Genomic DNA, 27,876 nt, shown 5'->3' on the forward strand with positions numbered 1-27,876 from the left:
TTTACATTGGATCGAGATTAAAATTTTATTTAAAAGCATAATAGTATTTAAATCTTGAAAATAAATATTTATATCTTATACTGATGATGAATGTATGTGAATATCAAAATCACATATAAACACATATTAGTATGTAATCAGCATTGCTTTAATCATTTCCTATATAAATCTTTAAAAATATGAAACAAAGTGAAAATCATATAACGTTTACTAGTGAAAATAAAAAATATATAAACAAAAAATATTTCCTTAAATCAAACCTATCTTATGCCTATGAAACACCGACACTTCAAAAATCCTGATGTGTTGTGTCCGACACTCTCCGACACTCCAACACACGTTATAAAAATTCTAAAGAAGGTTTAAAGGTTGCACTGCGTTGAGTTTTTAGTTTCAACTATTAGATTTGGTGGATTACGATTACCATTTTATTGAGTTTAATATAAATATTTGGAATATCTTATGTTTCTTTACAAAATTGATAAATATTATAAGTTTAGTTTCATTTTTTTTGTTAAATTATTGAATATTAAATACAATATACACTACATAAATTAAAATATTATTTAATATCAAAACGTGTCCTAACGTGTCAAAATCTAACATTTTTTAAAATTAACGTGTCGGAGTGTCGTGTCACGTGTCCCGTGTCGGTATCGGTGCTACATAGCCCTATGCTAACCCGCGTAATCATTTTATGCATCAAAAATAAAATAGATTTAACCATCGTATATGACTATAGTGTTGATATCTTGTTCCTTTAATATGTGCCGGTATCTTTTAGAGATGTGCATGGGTCGAACCGAACCAGATTTTTTGAAAAACCGAACCGAATTGATTTAAATGGTTCGGTTCGGAAGTGGTTCGATTCGAAAGTAGTTCGGTTCGGTTGGAAATAGTTCGATTCGGAACCGGTTCAGAAACGGTTCGGAACAGGTTCGGGTCGACCTTCTTTTGAATAGAAAAAAAATTAAAAATTTAAAAAATAAAGTTATAAAATTCAATTTGATTCAGTTTGAAAACGGTTCGGTTCGATTCAAAATGGTTCGGTTCTTAAACTGATTCTAAAAACCGGTTCGGTTCATGAACTGGTCCTTTAAAAACCGGTTCGGTTCATGAATTGATTTTTAAAAACCGGTTATTTTAAGAGCGGTTCAGGTTCGGTTCATGGTTCGGTTCGATTTTTTGGTTATTCTGCACATCTTAGTATCTTTGAGCTTCCTCATTGCATGCTTGTGTTGTAATACGATAAGTTATTATAATTTTAGAAATAATAAACCATTCACAATATGTAAACAAAAATGTCTGCTATAACTTTCCCCGTTTGTATGGAACAACTTAGATTTAGAGATTCAAATTTATTCTTCACATTTCATTGCAATAAACTACATTTTTAATTGCAATCTATTTCCTTCCCTTCCATGATACATTATCCGCAGCAATGCTAAAAAAGAATATTATGTATCCAATTTAATCATAAAAAAAATGAAACTAGTAATTTTCTAGTTGGAAAATTTTCCATATGTAGTATATCCAGCAATTGTTTTCAGAATAATCTGTTAGAATAGCTTTATACTGCATAAAGTTTAACCCTTAAGTCAAGACTGATAAATGTGGAACAGCAACTCCAGTGCTGAAGGTACAGGATTACAAGCCTTTGTGTGTTTATCCAACTCCATCACCCAAATCTTGGCTAATCAATGAATAAAAGACAAGCTTGCGGACCAGTTGCATCTATTCATCTTTTGAACATAAGCGTTCTGAGCAAAGAAAAAAATTGAAATGCTTTTAGACTAAGCAATATATATATGCATAGAGAAAAGGCACTATGACACATGGGGATTCAAAGTTTGCATATTTATCAAATTTACTAGCCAATAACATTCAAGCAAAAGCCCCATCGGAAAAAGCAAGTCTATAATATTTGCATAAACATGCAAATAAAAAAAATAAAATTGAAAAAGGAAAGCAAAAAAGAAAATTACATTTAATAGGACATTAAAAACAGTTTGTGTACATAGATTGTCACACCACTAGAAAAAAGTGAGATACTCTATAAAGGGAGGTTATACTTACAACCTCTTACTATTATTTTCTTTATCATTGGATCAAAATCAAATCAATGGTTATAAAATGACATTGAATGTGACCGTTAATTTGATTTTTGCTTGCACTAAACCAGAATATACAAACAAATCATCAACATAATCACAAGTGCAGATACACATGAAGAGAATGTAATCAGAGAGGAAGAGTTCTTACTCAGATACTCGTAAGTCAATATCATTGAAGTACCCCACGCTGACATGCTAAAAAATCTTGGACCGAACCCTCTATATAAGCCTTTCCAACCATCTTCAGTGATTAAATCTTTAGCAACTTGTTTTATAGAGCTTCTATTTTCATGTCCCATAACCTGGAAAGCAGAACTATCCAGTCAGAAAAATTAAACGAAATAATAAGGAAAAATAAATAATATAATAATTAAGCAAGTAAAATGCAACTACATAACGTTCATGAAATGCTCTTTTCATACTTTCCTTTCCCTTTTAGTCTTCTTTTGGAGAATGAGGTGAAAATCTATCATCGCCATATTACTCAATGAACTAATGCTGTGTATATACTGAAGCAACAACTGTATTAATATCTCTTCATCTTTACAATCTAGGGCTACAGTTTGAATGATAGCTAGCAAGAACATGCACAGGAAGGGAAGAGAGATGATAGGAGTGGAAAGAAAGAAGATTTATGAACAGAGCTACACATAGAAGGGGAGCCTTGGCATAACGGTTGATGTTATCGCCGTGTGATCCGGAGGTCAGAGGTTCGATTCATGTAATCATCCTCTTGCTAATACAAGATAAGGTTCCCTACCATAGACCCTGCCCACACGGAAAGAGCTTTATAACACTAGGTTTCCCTTTTGTTAAATATAGTAAATTGGTAATTTAAAAATAAAGAATCTTCTTTTAGGAAAGGAGAAACAGAAAAAGAAAGCAGCTTACAATAGCAAACTTCTCATTTATAAGCATCCCTTAGAAGGCACCAGCAATTGTTAAAAGGAAATTGCTTGAAATTTTTCCAAAAACCTAAAATTACTATTTCGAAAACTTAAAGATATAAGAAATACAAGAAATAGCATATACAGTATTGATAAAGAGAAGAATGAACTAAACAAGACAATAAAACATTGTCAACAAAGTTATGCAAACCTGTAACCGTGTCTTGATAGTATCCAACGGGGTTGTAATGCAGGATGAAGTTGCACCAGCAATAATCCCTCCAGAAGCCTGCACTAACATAATCTTCTGCAAACTAGGAGTGCCTTCTTCGTATTCGGCACCATGGTTCAAGAATCTGCCCATGAAACCAGGAGCTAATTGTCTTTAATGGGCAGGCACATGTACTAACAGTTCATTAACCTATTACATAGAAAACTCACCCCTTCAAAAATTAAACTTGAAAAAAAAAAAAAAAAATCCTCACAAACTTGCTGCAAAATCAACTCATCCTTTTCATAGGCTCTCTCAACCAAGAAAAAATTGTAGCTTTCCTGACTTAATACAAACCATACTCTGCATGCAGATGCAGTTACACCATCACATATTTCAACTATTGTAATTCAATCCTATGAGATGGAATTCACTACATTGATTTGACTGAGCAAACATTAAACTTTAAGAACATTTATCAGATTTGAGCAATGCAATATGCCAGTGCTTTTGCAGTTTTTCCATTTCCTTGGAACACAACAAATGTCCATAACTTTAATTTAGATGGAAAAAATTCATGCATACATCATAATTAACAGTTGTGTAGAAGATACCATATATTTTTAATAAAGACTAACTTGATTAATGGATTAATAAGATACATGAACCCTTTCAGCACACTCATACTAATCATGGCATATTAGCCAAACAGTACTGGTCTAAGTTTAAAAGGAGAAGTTGCAAGGTTTCAGTTGATGAATCTCTAAAGTATTGAAATATTCATGTTTAGAGTAAAGAAAGTAGACACCAATTTAGTGTATCAATCATGAAAATTTACATCAAAGTCGTCTAACTCTTTGAAAAAAATAATAATATATATATATATATATATATATATATATATATATATATATATATCAATTGCAAGGTCTAATATTAAATATTAACAATGCTCTAAATAAGACAGAAGGTAAAAGGAGACAAAGTCCTCCCCTGCTATTGAAAACTGAGCAAAGAGAGAGAGAGAGAGAGGCCCTTTAGTTTGATCGGGATAATTTCATTTCTTATCATTTGACAATTGATTGCAGAATAAAAAAAACTGAAAAGGAGGTTACAAAAAAAAAAAAAAAAAACTGAAAAGGTAATGGAACGATAATTCAATATTAAGACATACAAAACAGGCTTTACCATGCCTTACCTCCAAATGTAGCGTTGGCTTGAGCCATAAGTTGCCCACCATACTGCACTAGAAGGTGAATAAGTAATAACAGATAGACCAAAACCTCGATACAATCCCCTGATGCCATCAGACCTTAAAATTTTACGAGCAACATCCAGACCCCCACTATACTGGGCATGGCCTGAGGATCCTTGCACCATCAACTTTTGGCTAACCTGAATATTATTCAATGTGAATTAGACATTAGAATTATCCATATTGTGGTAAGCCAGAAAAGAAACCAGAACAAATCAACAGGATAAAGAACTTCCTCACTGCAACAAAAACAACAAAAAACGAACAAATGGCAAAAACAAAAATAATAAAAAATTAAAAATAACTTTCCTAATTTATCTGAGTATTTGTCATTAACACCATTAAAAAGAAGCATCAGCAGAGCACCATCACAAAGACAAAAGACATTTATAGCACAAATAAACTGAAAATTTTGCTACTTGTAAAATCTTGCAGCATGCTGCAATGGTATACACCATAAGTCTGCAGACAAAACATATCAGTGCAAAACCTTGCTTTGCATCCTTCTTACAAATAAAATTTTCGGATATTTAAGCTTTATAGAACCAACCATTGCATTTTAATTATGTGTCCTACGTCCTAACTATAAAAAACAGAAGCATTAACCACCAAGTGAGAGTTTGATTTAGAATAAATAAGAGTATAGAATAGTGTATAAAATAAACACCGAATATTGCTTTAAAAAACATAAATAAATATGAGTAAATAAACACTTATTTTGAATTTCAGCAGACATGGGATAGAACATCAGCAAACAAACAAGTTCCATTACTTGCATTGCATCAGTAAAAGATAAGCATAATAGATTGCTGAGCTCTCTAAAGAGCTTGTTTAACAGCAGAGCAGATGTATTTGACTGTACCACCATATCCATATGTATATGTAAGGCTGTCAGTTAATCCAGAATAATGTATTATGAAGTTCAAGGATAAAAACACATGCAGTCAGTCTCCTGTTACATGAATTAGATTATCGTACCACATCAATTGGTACAAACACAGATTGAGCAAAAAGCGATGATGTCATGCCTGCAACTCCATTTGCTATGGCAGCCTGGGTAGTTTCAGATAATCTAAATGGTTCAAGCATTCTGAAGGCAGCCACCTTTGTGGTCTCTAGAGTTGAGAGGAAAATGATTCTGGCAGGAATTGCACCAGTGATAACTGTGCCGAAACCTCTATACAAACCGGGGATGCCATCTGTTTTAAGCAATCCTTTTGCAACAGAAAATGCATTTCTCTCTACAGCATCTTTTGTAGCAACCTGCAGCCTAGTTTTCACTACAGAAACTGGGTAAAGTGCAACAGTAACACCTGTAAAGAGTCCAGCTCCTACGACATAGAACTTAGTTTTATCTAGCCTGCAGAATTGAGTGAACTTAATTAGGATTCAGAGTTTGTAGATGCAAAGTTCATTTTGATATCATGAGCTCAAAGAATCACAATATCAGTAAGATACATTTATATTAAATCAATGCAAGGGCAAGATGGCCTCAATCTTCATGAAGAATTAGAATCCACGGAATAGAAGATAGAACAGCCACAATGCAATCACCTTGAACTTTTATATATAAACTCAACATTGACGTCTTATGGAGTAAATCAACCATATGAATATGAACATAACCCGTTGCAGTGAACTAAAAAATGTCCTATATGTACAGATGGTAGCTTGTATACATTATCAAACAATCTTCACTCTTCAATAGTTCCTATCACATTTCCTATCAAATTGGGAAATTTATGAGCTTTTTCTTTTATTTTATTTTTTTTCCGTTTCTTTTGGAGAGAATTAGTGTACCATCTTAAGGCCTTCGCTTGATTCTCAAGACACAAACAAACCAGAAACAATAATTCTCCAACCCCCAATAAAATTATTAAAAAAAAAAAAAACTTTAGGTGCCAAACATGAACAGAAATAAATCAATCAACAGCATCATTCAGAAAAATAAAGTAAAAATTAAAAAAAAAATTGAAAAAAGGAGGAAAAGATGAGGAATGAAGAGCATAATACTTGTCCCAGTTAATCTCGGTCTGACCGAAAGACTGGGCCATTTGGGGGATCCAAAATTATCCAAAACTCAAAACAAAATCCAACAACACAACATCATCGTCCCTGGCTTTGCCTTGTTTTGTTGATGAAAAAGGAACAACCTTGAATTGAAGAGAGGAAAGGGGAATTATTGTAATTCCAAGTTTCTAACGAAACAACATCTGCTTCAATTTGCAATTGGGGTTGGTTCTTAACAACGTTGTTGTTGTTGTTGTTGGTGTTTTGGATTTGTTGGTGGGAAAGGCTGCGCGTACGCGGAGTTGTGGGAGAACGCACGCCTTCGATGTCAACCTTGACCATTTTTCTATTTTCAATTATATTAATATATTGTATGCAATATGCATCTTCCATTCCGTGCCATTTCGAATGTTCACACTTCGGTGGATGCATCATGCATCCCCCCATTCCTCTCTGTCCATTTCCGTTTTCAGTTATATTTTTTTACACTTACCCAAATATATATTTTCAATTATCTTAACATAGTTGATTTTTGTCAATCAACAGTTATTATTTATTGTGAATTAATAATTAATTAATAAATTTAATTTGCGAAAATCATAACAGTTGATTGATGAAAATCAACGGTGTTAAGATATGTTTGTAAGAGGTTGTAAAAAAAAATGTTAGAAGTATAACCTTCTTCATATAAATTAGGTAATAAAATTTGGGAGAAGATATATTTCCTATTTTTTTTTTTACTACATGTTGTTGTCAAATCTTAAGAGTTAATTTTCGTCAATTTAATGAATATAATTTATTATAAATTAATAATTAATTAACAAGTATGATCCCATAAATTACAATCTTTAAATTGACGAAAATCAATGGTTAAAATTTAAGAATAACATGCAATAAAAAAATAATAAATATAACCTTTTTCATAAAATTTACAAAATTTTATGAATTTTAATTTTTATTATTTTGTCCGTAACATTTATTACGTAATTTCTTAACATTCAACATAAAATTTATTTTTTCAAAAATAATATAATGTTATTTAAAAAATAAATTAATATTTCATATAAAATTATCTCCCCTAATTTCAAAACGATATTATTTTGAAATTTAAAAAAAAATATATAATATTTTAATAAAATTTATTATATAAAGAGAGGTAAAAATTCTAAACTATGCTTTCTTTCTTTTTACTCAAAATGATTTTGAAGTTACTAAAGATAATTTTATCTTTTATGACAAGAAAGATATTTTTCTCTTAAAAAAAAATCTGAACCGATCTCTCCTTCAATAATATATATTTATATAACTCATAATTTAATAAAATAAATGTACAAAAATTTAAGCTTGTTCATTTAAGAGAAATCAATATTTTTAATTTAGACTTGTTCATTAGAGGTGAGTCTAACTTATTAAATTATGAATAAATTAAGTCATCAGTAGCTTTCGAATCAAGAACTAGTAAAGTAACCCATTTTTCACGTGTGATTATTCTTCATGGAAAAGTGTTTGTCCTTTAAAATGATACAATTTGTGTCATTTCACTCTTATAAAGAAATGAGACTTATACTTTTATATTTTTTTGTTCATTTTCCCTCCTCTTTTATCTATCTCTTTTTTTCACTTAAAATAACACAACTTTATATCCTTTAAAATTATACACATTTTTCCCATTCTTTTTTTTTTTTGGTAAAAGATTTTTCCCATTCTTTATTAGTACTAATGAATGCGTCTTCAATTGATTTATAAACAGAATTTCTAGCACCGACATAAATTACATAGGTTTTATATGGGGAAGGCTACTTTACTTTGCATTTGTCATGTGTTTTGACATATTGAATATGTGGATTTAAAAATTATGAATTGTGATTCAAAACATAGTTATGCTATCTAGTTATTGATTTGGTAGTTGATAAATATAAAAGATTAGCCTATTTTCAAGAATGTATGATTCATGTATTTACTAAACTACTTAGATTCGAACCTGAGCTAAAACCTTCCTTGAAAAACCAAAACCTGGTTGATATCATCAGGGGATCATTTATAATATCTTTTGAAGGAGTATATTTTGAATGCAACAGTAGTAGATAATACCTTATTAAAAAGAAAGAAAAAAAGATATAGAAAAAAATAACTATAGAGATAAAGATAATGTAAATTTATTGCTTTTTTCATATTTAATAAAAAAAATATACGAGTGGTCAGAACATCCTAGTGATAATATTTTGGCTTTGGAGAAGGATGCAATATAGTTTCTAACCCAATCTCTGATGCCATGAGAAGTTAGCTTGACGTAATGATGCAAAGCAACTTCAAAATCAGTCTTATGCAGGCCTGGATCAAATTAGGAGGTTGGGTCATGAAGTCTGGTGCGCATATTCCTGGCATTGGGCCTTGCCCAAGTCCCGTATGGTCGTCCAAGTATCAATTGACAAAAAATGTATACTTGTTAGAAATTATGGAAATTAATTTGTCACTTATTATTATTAAAGTGACAGTAAATTAATAATAATAATAATAAAATGATAACAATAATAACACTTTTCTTATAGGGTTTAACTTTTCTTACGTTGTAGGATTGTAGGAGAAAAAAAAAGTAGAGAGAAGTTAAATGTGGGTCCCATATTTTATATTAAAAAAGAAAAGAAAAATTAATTGGCACGGAAAACGAATTTGTGTAGGAAAATAGGAGTATCTCATGTGGCATGAGAGTATTATTTCCCTTTCTTATATACCTTTTTGTTATATTTGACCAAGAAGAACCGACTTTGACAAATAAGGCCCTGTTTGTATTCACTTTTTAAAAAAGTCCTTTTTATCACTTCCTTATTTTAAAAGTACTTTTTATAAAAGTTACGGCTATTTAGATTTTTAGAAAAATATCTGATTTTTGAAAAAAAAATTTGGCTTATGACTTCTGCTTTTTGTAGAAGCTAAAATTTTTAGCTTTCGAAAAAAGTAAGTTTTTGACTTTTTTTATGACTTCTGCTTTTTTTAAAAAACAAGCATACAAACAGACTTTTTTCGAAGAGTGCTTTTTTTTCTTAAAAAAGACAGCTTTTGAAGAAAAAAAAAAGATCATCCAAACGGACGGTAAGACTGTTAGCTTCTGCGGCATATTTTCCACTCTCTCTCTTCCTTTTTCCACACTTTCTCTCTCTTCTTTTTTTCTTTATTTTCTAGTCTTCGCTTCTCTGTCACAGATGTTGAGCCAGCCATTCAGGCAATAACTGAAGCACCAGAATCGCCACAGCACAAACATTTCTTCATCAAGAAAAAATGGGCTTGTCTTTGTTATCAAAAGCAAGTCCTTGCATTTTGTTCTTGTTACTACTCTCTTGCACGTGCTTCCCTTCAACAGGTTCACCCCATTATTATTGTTCTCTTTTTTCTATTCAAATTCTTGATATTTTCATTGATTCTGTGTTTATGTTTCATGGGTTGTCCAGTTTTTCCTTAGCTGCAAAATCTTTTCTATTGTTTGTGTTCTATTACTAGTGGTAGTGGTTATTTTACTTGTGATAACTTTATCAGTTATTTTAGTAGCTATAGCCTTTATGCCTTAAGCTTTAGTAGCTACAGCCTCAGATATAGAAATTAGTTTTCTGTTATAACAAATAGCTTTCGGTTATTTCTTCCGCGCCTTTTTCCCTTTGATTAGATACAAGTACAGTGTGTGTATATAAACATCTGATCTGTATCAGATGTTTATTCCTGTTATAACAGTGTCTGATTGATCGATAGTATGGATGGAGATTGCCTCTGACTTATGGAAGGATCTTAAGTAGCGATCCTTGGCGCCGTTGACGAACTCGGCAAGTGCAAGTGATAAAGTAGAGTTGTCGATCCCACGAGGACTGATGACCAAGCAATAATTTATTTATTTAATCAAAGTTGGATCGATCATTAAAGGGTTTTTTTTTTAGGATATTGTGATTATATTAAAAGCAGAATTTATAAACTTATTTTGGCTTTTAATATTTTAGAAATTTAATTCAGAATTAATTAAAGCTAAAAGAAATTGATTTAAGTTTTCAATAAAAAGGCGTAGTTAGGATTCAACTTCTCCAATGGTTTCTTAACGTGTTTGTCTATTCTTACGATTACGTTCAAGATTGAATTATTAACAATTCTTTCTACTATTGATTAAATCTCAATCCCTTGGTAATCTAATCCAAAGCCTAATCCCTTAGTACTTTCTCATAAAATAAGCATTAACGCAAGAACTCAAGTTATAAAATTCACAAGTCTATCCCTAGATCATGCAAATTCCAGCAATCAACCAATCAGAATCACATACCAATATTCCTATTGTCATATGTGACTCATATGTTTATCTACGAGTGATCAAGTCATAAATAAAACTAATCGTAAATATCAAATTGATTGCATAATTCAAAGACAAGAATATAATTCATAAGAAATAAACAAACACTAACTAAGAACCCTCAGTTCTGTATCTTCCTAACTACTAAAATAATTTAGCTACTCATAATTATAAAGGCAGAATTGAAATAAACAGTAAAAGAAACTGAGTTCATGATAAACTTGTCTAAAAGTGATGATCAATGATGCAGAAGTGCTTCCTTCCTTCTCCTCTGCAACGATCCAGTGTTTTCTTTCGCTTCTTCCTTTGCTTCGTCTCGGTCTCTGACTCTTCCTTCGCGTTCCAGAATACTCTTCACGGCTTCCTTCTCGTTGTATTTAAAGGGTGAAATCTGGGCTTCTGAAATTTGGACCCGCTCGCTGAGGAGCTCGCTGAAGCGAGCACTTTTTGCTAGTCGCTCCATCGGTCGCTTGTGCGAAGACCTTAGCGAGCGTTACAATTTTTTTTATTTATTATTTAATTTCTGATTTTCCCATTGCTCCGCGGATTTCACTGTTGTCTCGTCTTTATCATATTGGCACTTTGTTATTCTAGTTTGAACAACCTGAAACAACAACAAATATTCAAAATCTTCTATTTGTTGACAATTCATTTTGTTTTACTGTTTTATTGTCTATATTTTTAATTATTTTAATAATTATTTGAACTCTTTTTAACCATAAAAACATAGTGTCTTGGACACTTATCAATTCTCACAAACAGATGTCTTTCAAATTGCCAATATTTAGGAAGATATGTATCGATCAACTCAAGGTGATAACACTGTCACTCAGTTCTTCACTAAACTCAAAACCTTTTGGGATGAACTTGATATGTTGCAGCCGTTGCCAAAGTGTAAATGTACTCCAAATTGTGCCTGTGGAGTGATAATGCAAACACACGCAAAAGAAACTAGGGAGAAAGATCGTGTGATTCGGTTCTTGCGAGGACTGAATGATCAATTTGCTCACGTGCGATCTCAAGTCATGCTGATGGAGCCACTCCCAAATATTAATCGAGCATTCTCCCTGGTGACTCAGCAAGAAAGACGAATCAATGTTGAATCAAACACTGAGGCAAAGGCATTCTTGAATATGAATAATCAAAATCAATTTTGTGGTCAAAATTCTTATAGAGGAAGGGGTAGATCAAGCTATGGAAGGGGAAGATCCAATCCTGGGAAGGTGTGCACACATTGTGGTCGCACCAATCACACAATCGAGACATGTTTTGAAAAGCATGGCTTCCCCTAGGCTATAAGATGAACCGAAAAGCCAATCTTGCTACTCATGATGTTGATGATTCCTTCGTATGTGCAGAAGAGACAAAGAATGTAATGGAAGATCAATTCCACTTCACAAAAGACCAATACCAAAACTTGCTGCGATTGATTCAAGGTCCCAGAGAAAATGTGGTACATTCAACTATGTTTCAAACTAATGTTGTATCTTCAAATTCAGGTAAAACGAATTTTCAGTGGATTGTTGATACTGGTGCCACTGACCATATCACCCACTCTCTTGTTTCTCTTTTTTGTCCTAACCAAATTAACCTTATCCCAATCAAACTACCTGATGGTGCTCAGGTTTATGCCACTCATTCTGGATACGTTTATCTGTCATCTTCACTCGCTTTGCTAAACATTTTATATGTTTCAGAATTCCATGTCAATCTTATTTCCATTACTAAATTGATCAGTGATTCAAATTGCCAAGTAGTTTTTCGTTCACTCACTTGTTCCATTATGCAGAACATTACCAGGAGGATGATTGGTACTGCTAGCTAGCAAAATGGTTTGTTCATTCTTGTAGCACAGCCTGAAAGTCTTGTCAAGAACAAACAAGCAGATTCAAATAAGTGTTGCAACAGCATCACAGCTGATCTTAGAATTTGGCATCAATGGCTGGGTCATTGTTCATCATCAATATTAAACACCATGTCAAGAGTTTTCCCTTTCATTTCTTGTAATAATCATGTTGATATATGTGATGTATGCCATTATTCAAAACAAAAACTTCTTTCTTTTGCTTTAACTGTCTCAGAATCTTTGCATTCTTTTGACCTTATACACGCAGACATATGGGGTCCTTATGCACTAACATCCATTCGTGGCCATTCGTGACCACTCACGTTTCACTTGGATTATGCCAATGCAAACCACGTGTAAAGGATTGCATGCATGCATAATGGCATACATCAAACTCTGCCCATGAGTGCTTGCATGCATGGTATGTCCCAAGCCAAGATAAAGGAGGAGGGTTGGCGTCAGGTGTAGCGAACCGGCCATAAAAAACAGCTATATTTTTATGTGATTCGTTCAAATAATGGCCCAGAATTTAACTTGAAAGAATTCTATAGTTCAAAGGGTACAACACATCAAACTTCATGCGTTGAGTGCCCACAACAGAATAGTGTTGTGGAACGCAAATACCAGCACTTGCTAAATACAGCTCGTGCACTATTTTTCCAGTTCAACCTTCACAGAATCTACTGGTGCTATTGTGTAAGCCATGTTACTTATATCATAAATAGACTTGTCACTCCTATACTCAAGAATAAATCACCACATGATTTACACTTTGACACTCCACCATCCTTCACTCATCTCAAGGTCTTTGGTTCTTCACGCCCTGTTGATTTTTGCAATGAATGCTCCTGAAAGATGCATCCTTTGTTCTTTGAATTTGATAAAGGAAGTGGGTTTTCTCCAAACATTGAAACATAGAATACTTTATTAGCTTCTGGCGGCTTTTCCTGTTGATGTCAATTGTTTCAGTTAGAAAATTTGGCGTTTGGCTTCCTTTGTTGCTGTAAAGATTTAGATGTGGAACCAAAAAATAGATGAAATTCGTGTTCTGATTATGTTTTAGCAAGAATTGATTTAGCATTTGAATTTTCATTGAGTCAAGTGAGAAGTATGTAAATGATTTTTTTTTTCATTAATATGTTTAAAGTGGAAATTATGATTGCCTACACGGGATTTGTGCTTAAGAACTCCAAGAATTAGGGACATCATACATGGGTGGGTGCTTACCGATAGTGATCAGTTTTGGCTGTAAATGGAATAATTCATATATAAAGGTCCTCACAGTGTTTAGAATCTGGATATCTTCCAGTTCTTTATCATTAGTATTTAGTATAGGATGTGATTATATTCAAATGGAAGGAGATTATCAGATATCTTGGGTGTAAAGGAAGAAGTTATGAATCATTAATCCCATAGGAATTTAATATGTAAAAATGAAGAATTATAATTTCAGAAACCAGCATTTACTAGAACAATATGTTTGCTTGTTTACTTTCTTTGGTCATATTATTACTTAATCAAGACTAGCAATCGTGTTTGTCTCATAATTTCCATCACAGTTTTCATATGTCTCACCACTTTCTTTCTTGTTTTATGTGTAGAATGTAGTAGGAATATTTTAAATGTTCAACAATTAATTTGTTTTCTTTCCTTTTAATTACTTTCCACTTGCGGCTGGCTGTTTATCTTTCAGATGCTCATGATGCACTTGACCCTAATGGGAATATCACAATCAAATGGGATATTATGAGCTGGATACCTGATGGATATATTGTAAGTATATTCTTTTACATCTTTTGTGATGGATCTGCGTGTTCAGTCAGCTGCATCTCATGTGGTATATCAGTTTTTACTTGGACGGCATAACTACCTGAAAATTTTGTGAAAACAAAATCATTTTGTTCCAATTAGAAATGTGACAGGGTTTGAATTTCTTATCACACTTCTGATCCGCCTTACAAAGGATTTTTAAGTGTCCATTTACTATTTTAAGTTTTTAAATTATTGAATAAAGTTGATAAACTCAAGTATACAAACGAGTTTATTTATATTAGTGGCTATAGCGATCTAAAATGAATTGAGTTTATATTTGTTCTATGGGTCAAGATCATTTTACACCAGTGTAAGTTACACTGTTAATCTTGTTCGTTGATCCCACTTATATCTAAGGGCTCTAATTTTTTAGTAATGTGAGACATTGGATACAAGTGGATCCATGATTAAAATTGAGTTTAAGACTTCTAACTCTTAGACCGGTGTAAGAATATTCTGCCCCTTGTTCCATTAATTGTTTGTATCTCTAAGAAACAATTGAATGGACAGGCTGTTGTTACAATGAACAACTTCCAACAATATCGTCATATCGCAGCACCTGGCTGGTCACTAGGATGGACATGGGCAAAGGAGGAGGTAATATGGAACATGATAGGAGGGCAGACCACTGAACAAGGGGATTGTTCAAAATTTAAGGGAAATGCCCCACATTGCTGTAAAAAGAATCCATTAGTTGTGGATTTACTTCCTGGAACACCTTATAATCAGCAAATTGCAAAATGCTGCAAAGGTGGGGTACTTAGCTCATGGGCTCAGGATCCATCCAATGCAGTTTCATCATTTCAAGTCAGCGTTGGTAGAGCTGGAACCACAAACAAAACTGTCAAACTCCCAGAAAACTTCACCTTGGATGCACCGGGACCAGGTTATACTTGCGGACCAGCAAAACTTGTGAGACCCACTCAATTCATTCAACCAGACAAAAGGAGAGTGACCCAATCACTTAGTAAGTTAAAGGACTCTTTATGTTAATTTTTACAGTTAACAATATGGTTATCTAATTTTCCAGTGCCTCGTACCATCCTCGTACTCTTTCTTCAACAAATCTTCATCCACTAGTTGTAGCTTTTATTGGTGACTAAAATCTGGCACTGGTGTTACTAATTCTATGGCTAAATTTAACACTGATCTATGTTTACAGTTTTTACCAGTAACTATCAACAAACTCCAGCAATTTACTTAAGACCTTAACATTACTCTCATTTATTGCAGTGACATGGAATGTGACATGCACATATTCTTTCTACAATGTGATACGAACCCAATTCAGAAGGTATATATACACGTCAGAGGCATAAGGCCCAAGTTAGCCTTGTTGACTGAGGAGTCGGTTACGGAGGGACAACGGAATGCAGTAACTATCACTGTTATTGTCTAGTTTCTATTGTTGTTATTGTTCTTCCATAATTATATTGTCTCTATTATTGTAATCGTTGCTCAACATTGTATTGTTGGTTCATATTAATACTGTTGGTTCGTATTGTAATTGTTATTTGTTATATGATATGAGATTATAACTAAGGGAAAAGTATTTAACACAACTTATATCCTTTCACTCTCACAAAGAGGTGGGACCCACATCTTTATTTTTTTTGTCAATTTTCTCTCCTTCTTTATCTATCTCTTTCTCTCTCTTAAAATGACACAACTTTACATCCTTTAAAATGACACACACTTTACCCTATAACTAAATACAATGAATCCTGTAGTAGAGGTAACTTTTTCCTCATAAATACTTTCTATTAAAATTTTAAGGCGCTGTTTTTATGAAATATATATTCTAGATAATTGTTTATACATTTTTTATGACTCAATTGATCGTGGATATCATTTAAAGAATCCATACTTTATAAACACATTTCCTCTTTAATCTTTACAAAAACAAATTTTCGGAGAACCAAATAAGTTTGTGACTATTTCAAAAATCACACTCCTAAACTAAAAGTGGGATATATCTAATAATTATTTCGCAACAATAAAAAAGTGAAATACCAAACAGTCTTACATGTGACTGACTTACACGCACACTCTCACAATAGCTGGCGCTCATGTTTCTTTACTCTCACAGACAACATTACAATTTGTCCAAGTTGTGTGGCACTGGCATATGCTTATCACCGTCCAAGTAACTGTTTGGCTGCTTTTCATTGACTTGCACTGAATAATACTTGTACACCATAAAATTTATCTTTTTATTTTATTTTTTAGTTTGAAAAGGAAAAAACATATAAAATATGTTAAATTATGTCTTTTATTTTATTATTTAAGATAAAGTGATGTAAAAATAATATAAAAAATAGCGTGTAAATATTATTATTGTTTAGATATTTTTTACACTTAAAATTTCACATCCAACTAATAAGATTTCAATTATTTTTAAAATAATTATTAATCTATTAATAATAAATTAATAAATAGTTATTGGTTAAAAAATTAAATTAATTAACCTATCAATATATATTATTAGTTAATAAGTGAATGATTGTGCAAGTATATATACCTAAAAAAAAAAAAGCGAATAACACATAACATTTTTTGGGATACTAAGGGAATGAATAAAAACACATAACATTTCAATAACGAAAGTATTTTGCTTGTCAGTTAATGAACCATTGATTTATTTAATTTTTTTTAAATATCTCTGACTTTAATAATCATATTTTATTCTAATTTCACAAAAATAAAATAAAATAAAGAGGAACTGTTTCACTGCGCTTGAAGTGCTTGTACTTTAGGAGAGTCTATTTCTGTCGGTGAGGTGCAATCCCCTAAAGCGAGGGTTCACGATGCATTGCCAGAAGCGAGAGCGATGGTGTAGGAGACCAATGAAACTTTGACACGTGTAATTATGCTAGAATCATTATTCAGAAAACGACAATTTCTTTAATAATTTTGCAAATAAATAAAGAGATATATTTTTCTTATGTTGTAGGAAAAACATTACCTTATGTTGTAGAAATAAAAGTATAAGTGGGACCTACATGTAAGAGGAGAGAGGAAAAAAAAGTGGTGGGACCCAACCTTTTTTGTGTGTGTAGGAGAGATGTTTATCTCGTGTAAAATGAGATAAACATAACCCATAAATAAAACAAGAGAAATTATGGAAGAGTTGACGGATTGGCACGGGTCGCTTTCATTAATCTTCAGACTTAGTTGGTTAGATAATGAAAGGTATTATTAAATTAATACTTAATTTGAATTCGTCTAGTTGTATTGTTTTATATGTAATTGAAAACGATGAGATAAAATCATTGATATGGTAGGTGTAACTAAACTTTTTTTTTAAAAAATGTTGGATTTCTTTGATTAATTTTATAAATAGTTTATATTTCAAAGAAAATGATTGCAAAAGTATATAAACTTGTAAAGTTACAACATATATAGAAAATTACTAAAAATATAAGAATATTTTTGTAAAATGACTTACAATAAGGAAAAACTAATTACTTTTGTAAAAAACTTTGGTACCAGATACGAGTCGCTTGTATTATAATATATTAGTCATAAACTGAGCTTAACTACTCAGCTCGCCACATCTTGCAAAAGGTAAAAGGAAAAATTCAATAAGATACTATTGTCATTCAAATAGTAATATATTTATTTTCTTTAATTGAATATTTTGAGTTTAATTCGAGTAAACAATATTAAAGAAATATTACTATAGTATATAGATCCGAACATGTTTGAACTGAATTAATTAAATTCCTAAATCCTAACGAGTTGGAGAAAAAATCACACATTATTATATTTCAGCCAACACGTTATATTTTTTTAAAGTTTTATCCTCATTCATTTTCTTTTCTATCTAGAATTTTGAATTTTTCACCACTTCAAGGTAAAATATTGGTTTTTGCTCTTTCATGATCTGAAACTCTAATTAAATCAATTCAAAAGGTTGATAGTGTATTTTACTAGCATTTAGCTCTATCTTTTTCTTTTTTTTGATACATGCATTTAGCTCTTTCTACTATTATAGTTTTGCATTTTTTTAATTAATTTATTCAAAATTTGATAATATAATCAAAGGCACTTAATAATGTGTCATAATAAAGAAAAAGATACGGAAGAAGAGGAATTAGTGACGTCTATACTATACAACTTTAGAAGCTTAAAATTTTAAAAATATCTTTCACAAAAAAAAAATGATCTGGTAATTTAACTGGGATCTCGGATTGAAAAATCATGAGTTTGAGAACTGAATAATGGTAATTGTTTTTGATAATATTTAACGCAAAATAAACTAAGTATCCAAATCAATTTAGTTTATTTGATTGAAATTATCTGATTTATCGAATCAGATTGACCCGATAAAAGCGATCTGCTAAATCAAAATAATACAAGCAATTTTGTGCTGAATAACTTTTTTTTTCCCCTGATGCTCATAAAATATTCTTCTTTTGCCTTTTAGAAGGGTAGGCTCTATAAAAACTAATTTTAGACATAATCTTTAATTCTAACTTTTATGTATAGGTAAATGGGAATTATGATAAAAAATAAATATTAAATTGGGAATGAGAAAATTTTATTTCTTAATTTTATTTTATTTTTTTACTATGTCCATAACATTAAGTTCTTTCTCCAAGTTTTTGAAATAAACTCGTGTTGTGCAATCGAATCATGAATGCAATAAGATTCGTTTCATGAGGAAACATATGGTGAGTAGGAAAATCAGGCACACAAAAGTGGTAAACTACATGACAAGTTATATGCATGCATTATCATATTATTATATGTAGGAAAGGTGTGCTATAATTCATTGTACCATATTTTTATCATTTTGGGCTTAAAGAAATCATGCACATTACAAAAGATATTTTTAATTAATTTGATGCAAACAAAAAAATGCAACTTTTCATCCTACCATTTCTTGTTATACCAAACTAAATATTTATAAAGCAAGTGGGAGTCACCTTATTTTTATTAGTTATATAATTCTATGAGATACAAATATTTTTAATCATACAACCAATCATATGCCACTTTCATGGTAATTTTTGCCGGCCACCTCCCCCCTGTTCTTCTTCTTCTTTGTTTGTCTTAGGACAAAATCAATATCCATTTTGTTTGCTTAACGATCGTTAACTTTTATAAAATTGTGAATGATTTTGTTATCACAAATTTGCTAGTAAAAATATTCTTTATGTGCAAAAAAAAAAAAACTATAAATTGAGACATGGAAATGTGAGTTTAATGATATGAAAGTAAGGAATTTTTTTCTTCATGCAACAAGATAACTTTCTCTTGTTATAAAATATCATAATTTGTGCTATCACTTTTTGTTTTTCTTTTAATAAATGATGGATCCTATTATATGAAACATGCAATCTCATTTTACATGAGAAAAAAAATAAGAGCAATCCTTTTCTTATAGGGCGTTTGGTCGAGGAATTTTTTTTGAAATAATAGTGAAATGTAATAGATAGAGAAATGATTGGAAAGATAAATAAAGTGAGATAGGTAGACAAATGTAAAAAAAAGTTGTTTGGTGGGGAAAAATTTTACTGGGAAAATTAGGTAACTTTATGAAATCAACAGTGCATTAAAAGCCAGATTACCGGTTTTCCGAAAAATCCCACCTTCAAATTGGGTTTCTAAACAGTGCGGATATCTATGATTCTCATAAATTCAGACAAATTGGATAGATAGGTTTTTGGTGAAAATACGTTCAAACAAACATGGTATTTCTAAACGCCATACTTGAGAGAAACATAGATATATGCTGAAAAGCTCCCAACCAAACACCACTTTATAGAATACTATGAATTATGTGTTCAATGGTGGGTACAAATTTGATAGAATAACACTTATTCTTATATACCTTTCTTATACTGAAGAACCAACGGGGACAAATAAGACTGTCATCAGCTTCTACCGCATATTTTCCACTCTCTCTCTTTCTTTTCCACACTTTCTCTCTCTTCTTTTTCTTTATTTTCTAGTCTTCTCTTCTCTGTCACAGATCTTGAACCAGCCATTCAGTCAATAACTGAGAGCACCAGAATCGCCAAAACACAAACATTTCTTCATCCAGAAAATATGGGCTTGTCTTTGTTATCAAAAGCAAGTCCTTGCATTTTGTTCTTGTTACTACTTTCTTGCACTTGCTTCACTTCAACAGGTTCACCCCATTATTATTGTTTTCTTTTTTCTCATCAAAGTCCTGATATTTTCATTGGTTCTGTGTTTTTGTTTAATGGGTTGTCCAGTTTTTCCTTGTCTGCAAAACCTTTTCTGTTTTTTTTTTTGTTTCTCTTCACGCCCTGTTGATTTTTGGAATGAATGCTTGTGAAAGATGCATTCTTTGTTCTTTGAATTTGATAAAGAATGTGGGTTTTCTCAAAATGGGGAAACTTTTTATCATTTATTAGCTTCTGGCGGCTTTTACTGTTGATGCCAATTGTTTCAGTTTGAAAATATGGGAGTTTGGCTTCCTTTGTTGCTGTAAAGATTTAGATGTGGAGCAAAAAAAATAGATGAGATTCGTGTTCTGATTATGTTTTAGCAAGAATTGATTTAGCATTTGAATTTTCGTTGGGTCAATTGAGAAGTATGTTAATGATTTTTATTTTTATTTTCTTTAATATGTTTAAAGTTGAAATTAGGATTGCTTACACGAGATTTGTGCTTAAGAACTCCAACAATTGGGGACATCATACATGGTGGGTGGTTACCGATAATGAACTGTTTTTACTGTGAATGGAATAATTCATATATAAAGGTCCTCACAGTGTTTAGATTCTGGATATCTTTCCGTTCTTTATCATTAGTATTTAGCATGGGATGTGATTATATTCAAATGGAAGGAGATTATCAGATATATTAAGTGTAAAGGAAGAAGTTATAATCATCAATCCCGTAGGAATTGAATATGTAAAAATGAAGAATTATAATTTCATAAACCAGCATTGACTTGAACAATATGTTTGCTTGTTTACTTTCTTTTGTTCATGCTTACTTAATCAAGACTAGCAATCATGTGTGTCTCATAATTTCTATTGCATTTTTCATATGTCTCACCACTTTCTTTGTTGTTTAATGTGTAGTATGTTGTACGAATATTTTAAAGATTCAACAATTACTTTGTTTTCTTTCCTTTACTTTCGTTTTAATTACTTTCTACTTGCCGTTGGCTGTTTATCTTTCAGATGCTTATGATGCACTTGACCCTAATGGGAATATCACAATCAAATGGGATATTATAAGCTGGACACCTGATGGATATGTTGTAAGTATATTCTTTTACAAATGGGATATTAATACGAGAAACAAACCATCTGTTGTACAATATGCATGGTGTTGAAATGTTTTTGGCTCCTTTCTTTCTACTGGTTTGGCACATCTTTTGTGATGGATCTGCATGTTCAGTCAGCTGCATCTTATGTGGTATATCTGTTCTTACTTGGACAGCATAACTACCTGAAAATTTTGTAAAAACAAAATCATTTTGTTCCAATTAGAAATGTGACAGGATCTCAATATCTTATCACACTTCTGATCCACCTTACAAAGGATTTTTAAGTGTGTATTTACTATTTTAAGTTTTTAAATTATTGAATAAAGTTGATAAACTCAAGTAACGAGTTTATTTATATTAGTGGCTATAGCAATCTAAAATGAATTGAGTTTATATTTGTTCCATTAATTGTTTATATATCTAAGAAACAATTGAATGGACAGGCTGTTGTTACAATGAACAACTTCCAACAATATCGTCATATCGCAGCACCTGGCTGGTCACTAGGATGGACATGGGCAAAGAAGGAGGTAATTTGGACCATGATGGGAGGGCAGACCACTGAACAAGGGGATTGTTCAAAATTTAAGGGAAATGTTCCACATTGCTGTAAAAAGAATCCGTTAGTTGTGGATTTACTTCCTGGAACACCTTATAATCAGCAAATTGCAAATTGCTGCAAAGGTGGGGTACTCAGCTCATGGGCTCAGGATCCAACCAACGCAGTTTCATCATTTCAAGTCAGCGTTGGTAGAGCTGGAACCACAAACAAAACTGTCAAACTCCCAAAAAACTTCACCTTGTTAGCACCAGGACCAGGTTATACTTGCGGACCAGCAAAAATTGTGAGACCCACTCAATTCATTCAAGCAGACAAAAGGAGAGTGACCCAGGCACTTAGTAAGTTAAAGGACTTTTATGTTAATTTTTGCAGTTAACAATATGGTTATCTAATTTTCCCGTGATTCGTACCATCCTCATGCTCTTTCTTCAACAAATCTTCATCCACTAGTTGTAGCTTTTGTTGGTAACTAAAATCTGGAACTCATGTTACTAATTATCTGGCTAAATTTAAAACTGATATGTGTTTACAGTTTTTATGAGTAACTATCAACAAATTCCAGCAATTTACTTGACCTTAACATTACTCTCATTTATTGCAGTGACATGGAATGTGACATGCACATATTCGCAATTTCTAGCTCAGAAAACTCCTACTTGTTGTGTCTCCCTCTCATCTTTCTATAATGATACTATTGTACCCTGCCCAACATGCGCATGTGGCTGCCAGAGTAACTCATCTCAATCAGGGGGCTGTGTAAAGTAGGTTTCTGTTTCTCATGTTACTTGATTTCCTTCTAGAAACTTAGTTATACACTCATATATTTCTTTCTCTGTGCGGTTACAGTCCAGACACACCACATTTGGCATCAGTTGTTGCTGGCACCGGAAAGAATAGTTTTACACCTTTGGTTCAATGTACTAGTCATATGTGCCCAATCCGAGTCCATTGGCATGTTAAGCTTAACTACAAGGAGTACTGGCGTGTGAAGGTTACTATTACTAATTTTAATTACAGGATGAATTATTCAGATTGGAACATGGTTGTTCAACACCCAAACTTTGACAATCTGACTCAACTGTTCAGTTTCAACTACAAGTCATTAACTCCTTATGGGACAATAAGTGAGTGTGATCCTAACTTGTGTGTTTCAAGTTTCTGAAGTAATAAATTTCTTAAATACTGAGAAACATATTTTTGTTCATTTTTCATCATAAAACATCAAAAATTTTACTCCTTTTGTAAACTAGAAGTCATTACTGATTTAAGCTGCTTTTAACAGATGATACAGCGATGCTTTGGGGAGTAAAGTTCTATAATGATTTTCTAAATGAAGCTGGCCCTAATGGTAATGTTCAGTCAGAGCTACTCTTCCGAAAGGATCAAGCAACTTTTACTTTTGATAAGGGTTGGGCTTTTCCTCGAAGAATCTACTTCAATGGTGACAACTGTGTGATGCCATCACCTGATGCTTATCCGTGGTTACCTAATGCTGGTTCCCGGCAAGAGGTTTCCTTGTTTTCTTTAGTGATGGCTTCTTTTGTAGCCTATGTATTTTATGCATACTCTTAAAGTTCCAATATGTGGTACACTCAAACCTTGTAATATAAAATTTTCAGTCAGACCAGTTTTGACTCATTTGTGATGTCAATTTGGTATTTGAAGCAAAGGGGAGGATGACATGGAGTGGAAATTGAAGATTATGTCATGTGTCCTATGATTTGTTACAAAGGATTCAGCATATTGGTGGTAGAATTTGCTATTGTATTGTTATTTGTGTCTGTTGTAATGCAATGATACATATATTCTTATTGTAACTGTAACTGTAATTATAATAAATATATACAGCAACATATCACGTGAAAATTTAGCATTAATGAATCATATGTGGATTTGAAATGCTAATGGTCTTATTACTTGCAGCTTCCTACTTGGAATCATAATTTATTTTTATTTTTTTGTATCATGCTCAATATTGTCTAAGAGAAACTAAATGAAAGAGAGAAGAGGTATTCATTACAGAATTGCAACACAAGCATTTACATGGTTCAGACAAAATCATTGGTGGGAGTCATACTTAGCATCCGTTTGGTGCTCATGAATCACAACACATACTCATGAGTCTGGCTTGATGTTTTTCAAAGAATGCCTGTAGTCTTCATACCTGCTATCACGTTATCTGTGTGGAGGGATACTTAGGCTTCAAAATTTCACAAAACAATCTCAACTCGCTTATGTACCAATTCACCAAACAGCTAGCAAGACAAGCAAAGAGAAAACGAATGCTGGGAAGTTGAGTAGGTTTACAGGTGAAGAATTAGGGAGGAATGGGTAGGTATCAGGTGGTGGCAGCATGCATTCTTCACCATTAAAGTAGACCTTGCGAGGAAATGCCCATCCCTGCTTGAATGTGAACGTATCCCCGTCCTTCCGAAGAAGCACTTCTGATTGAACATTCCCAGTTGGTCCAGCTTCCATTAAGAGATCATTAAAGTATTTCATGCCATAGAACATACCAGTGTCATCTGCATATAAAATGAGAATACACATGAGTAGTCATTCTTAAAGTTATTGACTTATAAAACACAACATACTTATAAAAGATCTATTCAATGACACTCACTTATAGACTCATAGGGAAGCAAAGGCTTGTAATCAAAGCTGAAAACTTGGGTGACATTGTTAAGATTTGGATGCTGAACAGCAAGAGTCCAGAGGGAGTAATTCATCCTGTAATTGAAATTTGTTACAGCGATCTTGACTCGCCAATAGTCCTTGTAGTTGAGCTTCACATGCCAGTGTACCCTGATTGGGCACATGTGATGTGTGCACTGCAGCAGTGGTTCATTGTCTTTCTTTGGAGTATGAACCCCTTTCATGCTGAGAACTTTAGAGTCAATCCTGCAAACCACACCAACGTGTAAGAAAAAAAATTGGAAATTCTCATTGGTTGTCTAGTTGTTAGATATGAAGAGGTCATTCATTGTTTTGAAATATCAGACTTTACTTGACACAGTTTTTCTTCTTGTTCTGGCAGCCACAGGCACAAGAGGGACAAGGGGTAATGGTCTCATTGTAGAAGGATGACATAGATACACAGCAACTTGGGTTCTTTCTCGCCAGAAATTGTGAGTATGTGCAGGTAACATTCCATGTCACTGCATGAATTAAAACAAATGAAACTTTTGGGAATTGTTGAATGGGGAAGCTGGGGAGGGAAATGATATTGCTAAGATAGAGAACTTACTCAGAGCTTGAGTCTTGCGGCGTTTGTCAGGTGTAAGGAAAGTGGTGGAAGGAACAATCTTGGCAGGGCCACAAGTATAGCCTGGTCCTGGAGCCAAGAGTGTGAAGTTCTTGGGGAGTTTAACTGTCTTGTTTGAAGTACCACCTTGCCCAACACTCACTTGGAAGGATGAGATAGCTGATGAAGGGTCTTGGCCCCATGCTGCCACCACTCCACCCTTACAGCAGTTTGAGAATTGCTGGTTATAAGGTACACCAGGGAGCAAGTCTACAACTGTGGGAGTTTTCTTACAGCAGTGAGGTACATTGCCTTTGAACTTAGAGCAGTCTCCTTGCTCTGTGGTTTGAGCTCCTACCATGGTCCATATAACTTCTTTCTTAGCCCATGACCATCCCAAGGTCCATCCAGGATTCGTTATGTGCCGAAACATTTGGAAATTGCTCATTGTTACCACTGCCTGGTTGAAAATGCAATAAACAGAAACAAGTGATTTTATTACATGAAAGGTTACTTTTTAATTTAGTTAACATCCATTTTACTCGTTGTGCAATAGATTGCATTGACAGCTAATAATATTGTGACATTCTATCCATCTTAGTCTTTTAATTTGATCTTTCAGTGCACCCTTGACATCTATGTCTAGCAATTTGTTGGAATTTTGTTTGGCCTAGAAAATATAAAGCAAGTAACAATAAAGTTTGTAATTACCACATAGCCATCTGGTGTCCAAGACACAACATCCCATTTGATCGTTATGTTTCCGTTTGGATCCAAAGGATCATAAGCAGCTATAACCAGAAAACATCAACAAATTAGTTGAATATGTATATGATAATAAATTAAGTGAAAGTGAAACAAAATCAGCAAAGAGGGTAACTTTTTATCTGACCTGCATAAGAGAATAGCACAAGAACACATAGAGCTGATATGACAAGTCTCATTCCCTGAATATTGTGGTTTTGATGTTATCAACTATGGTAATGGGACTCAAGAGTTAGCAACCTTCTTTCAGTAAGATTGGAGTGTCTTCAGCTGAATGCTATGGAATTGGATGTGTAGTATTGTAGAAACGAGGCCTTGAGGGGAATTCTCTTTGGGGTTCAAGTGATGGCTCACCAAATGGTTGGTAGGTACCTACACATTTATATTTCTATCACTGTCTCACACTTGAGATTTCCTTTTAACTTCCCATATCTTAAAGCAACGGCCACTGACAAGAATAGGCGGGAGATACAAGAGTGAACATAACACTTCAACGGTTGTTTGAAAGGCCATGTGTTTTCTGATGGGTTAGGCTCACCATACTATGAATTTACAGGTGTACCCCTTATTCCATTCAGATAAATTCTTTCAGAAATGGATTAATGTATGAGTTTTATTAATCTCATGTTAAAGGAGATAAGTTATCTCATGTCATAGAGACAAACTTGTGAGGTCTATCACTTGAAAAATAAAAAGAAAAGAAAAGAAAAAGGTGGCACAGCTATCGAAAGATGTGTAGGAGAGAAAACTTATCTCATGTAACATAAGAATGTATTGAGATTCAATATTTAATATGTTTACTTATGCAGACAAATAAAGTCTACAATTTATCCTCAAAATGGCCTTTTTTCTCTTCTCTGATTTTTTTTATATCTAGGTACTTCCCATTTCTTTGAACTTTTTTCTCTAAGAATGATTGGAACACAAAAGGGTAAGAACAAGTTTGGCATGAGACGAAATGAAAATGTGGTATTATGGTCCTGTTGTGTCCACAGTCCACACCACAACTTAATCATATTAGGTAACAACTGTCACTTCTATAGACCTTGCAACTAATTTTGTGAACCTCCTCTTTATGGTCTTGCTTTTGTGTCCACGTTGAGCCAGAGACATGAGTTTGAAGCAAGCAATTGTTGCGTAGGGACAGGTAATGCGTTCCATTCAGATCAAAAGGACACCCCAACTGCTGTTTGCATCTCCATAAAACCTTGAATGCTTCAAGCCTCCAACAGTGAAATTTCTCAAATACCTACTAATTTTGTAGTCTTTTGCCCCGTTAGTTTGTGACCCTTTGTTCATTGAAAAAGGGTCAAATGACATGCAAATTATCCCTTTTTTCGAATAATACAACCAATGTGATTCTTGGATTCAAAGCTGAAAGTGTCATTATCAACTTATCAATATGAATAAATATGAGGAATTTTATATTTAAAATTTTTCTTTTGCTTTTTAATCTCTTACAATTAAATATTAATTGTTGATTTTCACTAATCTGATGGTTATAATTTATTGGGTCACACTTATTAATTAAGTATTAATTTTCAATAAATTATAACTGTCAGATTGACGAAAATCAGTCGTTAATATTTAG

At 32.8% G+C, this 27,876-nt stretch overlaps 4 protein-coding genes across 5 annotated transcripts; 2 read left to right on the top strand and 2 right to left on the bottom strand.

The window, feature by feature from the left end:
* Positions 1-1,369: 1,369 nt before the first annotated feature.
* Positions 1,370-6,776, bottom strand: LOC133290221 (uncharacterized). Its single transcript, XM_061488285.1, has 6 exons — positions 6,481-6,776; positions 5,446-5,827; positions 4,411-4,607; positions 3,213-3,357; positions 2,263-2,416; positions 1,370-1,760 (listed from the first exon to the last, which is right to left on the bottom strand). The coding sequence occupies exons 1-6, from the start codon at positions 6,519-6,521 to the stop codon at positions 1,735-1,737; spliced, it is 945 nt and encodes a 314-aa protein (XP_061344269.1). The 5' UTR covers positions 6,522-6,776; the 3' UTR covers positions 1,370-1,734.
* Positions 6,777-9,689: 2,913 nt separating this feature from the next.
* On the top strand, positions 9,690-16,036 carry LOC133290225 (protein COBRA-like). The gene is made up of 4 exons (XM_061488293.1): positions 9,690-9,835; positions 14,341-14,420; positions 14,970-15,426; positions 15,693-16,036. Exons 1-4 carry the CDS (start codon positions 9,754-9,756, stop codon positions 15,776-15,778), a joined length of 705 nt encoding a protein of 234 aa, XP_061344277.1. The 5' UTR covers positions 9,690-9,753; the 3' UTR covers positions 15,779-16,036.
* Positions 16,037-20,350: 4,314 nt separating this feature from the next.
* Positions 20,351-24,136, top strand: LOC133290223 (protein COBRA-like). 2 transcript variants are annotated; one of them, XM_061488290.1, is made up of 7 exons: positions 20,351-20,598; positions 21,626-21,705; positions 22,158-22,614; positions 22,878-23,037; positions 23,123-23,400; positions 23,559-23,827; positions 23,900-24,136. In XM_061488290.1, exons 1-7 carry the CDS (start codon positions 20,517-20,519, stop codon positions 23,954-23,956), a joined length of 1,383 nt encoding a protein of 460 aa, XP_061344274.1. In that variant the 5' UTR covers positions 20,351-20,516; the 3' UTR covers positions 23,957-24,136. The 2 variants fall into 2 exon arrangements, with proteins under 2 accessions (XP_061344274.1, XP_061344275.1); XM_061488291.1 differs by having other exon boundaries at positions 23,559-24,135.
* Positions 24,137-24,397: 261 nt separating this feature from the next.
* Positions 24,398-26,485, bottom strand: LOC133290224 (COBRA-like protein 4). The gene is made up of 6 exons (XM_061488292.1): positions 26,413-26,485; positions 26,232-26,311; positions 25,524-25,980; positions 25,284-25,434; positions 24,900-25,177; positions 24,398-24,801 (listed from the first exon to the last, which is right to left on the bottom strand). Exons 1-6 carry the CDS (start codon positions 26,462-26,464, stop codon positions 24,521-24,523), a joined length of 1,299 nt encoding a protein of 432 aa, XP_061344276.1. The 5' UTR covers positions 26,465-26,485; the 3' UTR covers positions 24,398-24,520.
* Positions 26,486-27,876: the final 1,391 nt, after the last annotated feature.

The sequence above is a fragment of the Gastrolobium bilobum genome, unplaced genomic scaffold (assembly GCF_033153095.1).
Source record: "Gastrolobium bilobum isolate Gb01-03AN ecotype WA unplaced genomic scaffold, APGP_CSIRO_Gbil_v1 utg17055, whole genome shotgun sequence".
In the NCBI taxonomy this organism is placed as follows: domain Eukaryota; kingdom Viridiplantae; phylum Streptophyta; class Magnoliopsida; order Fabales; family Fabaceae; genus Gastrolobium; species Gastrolobium bilobum.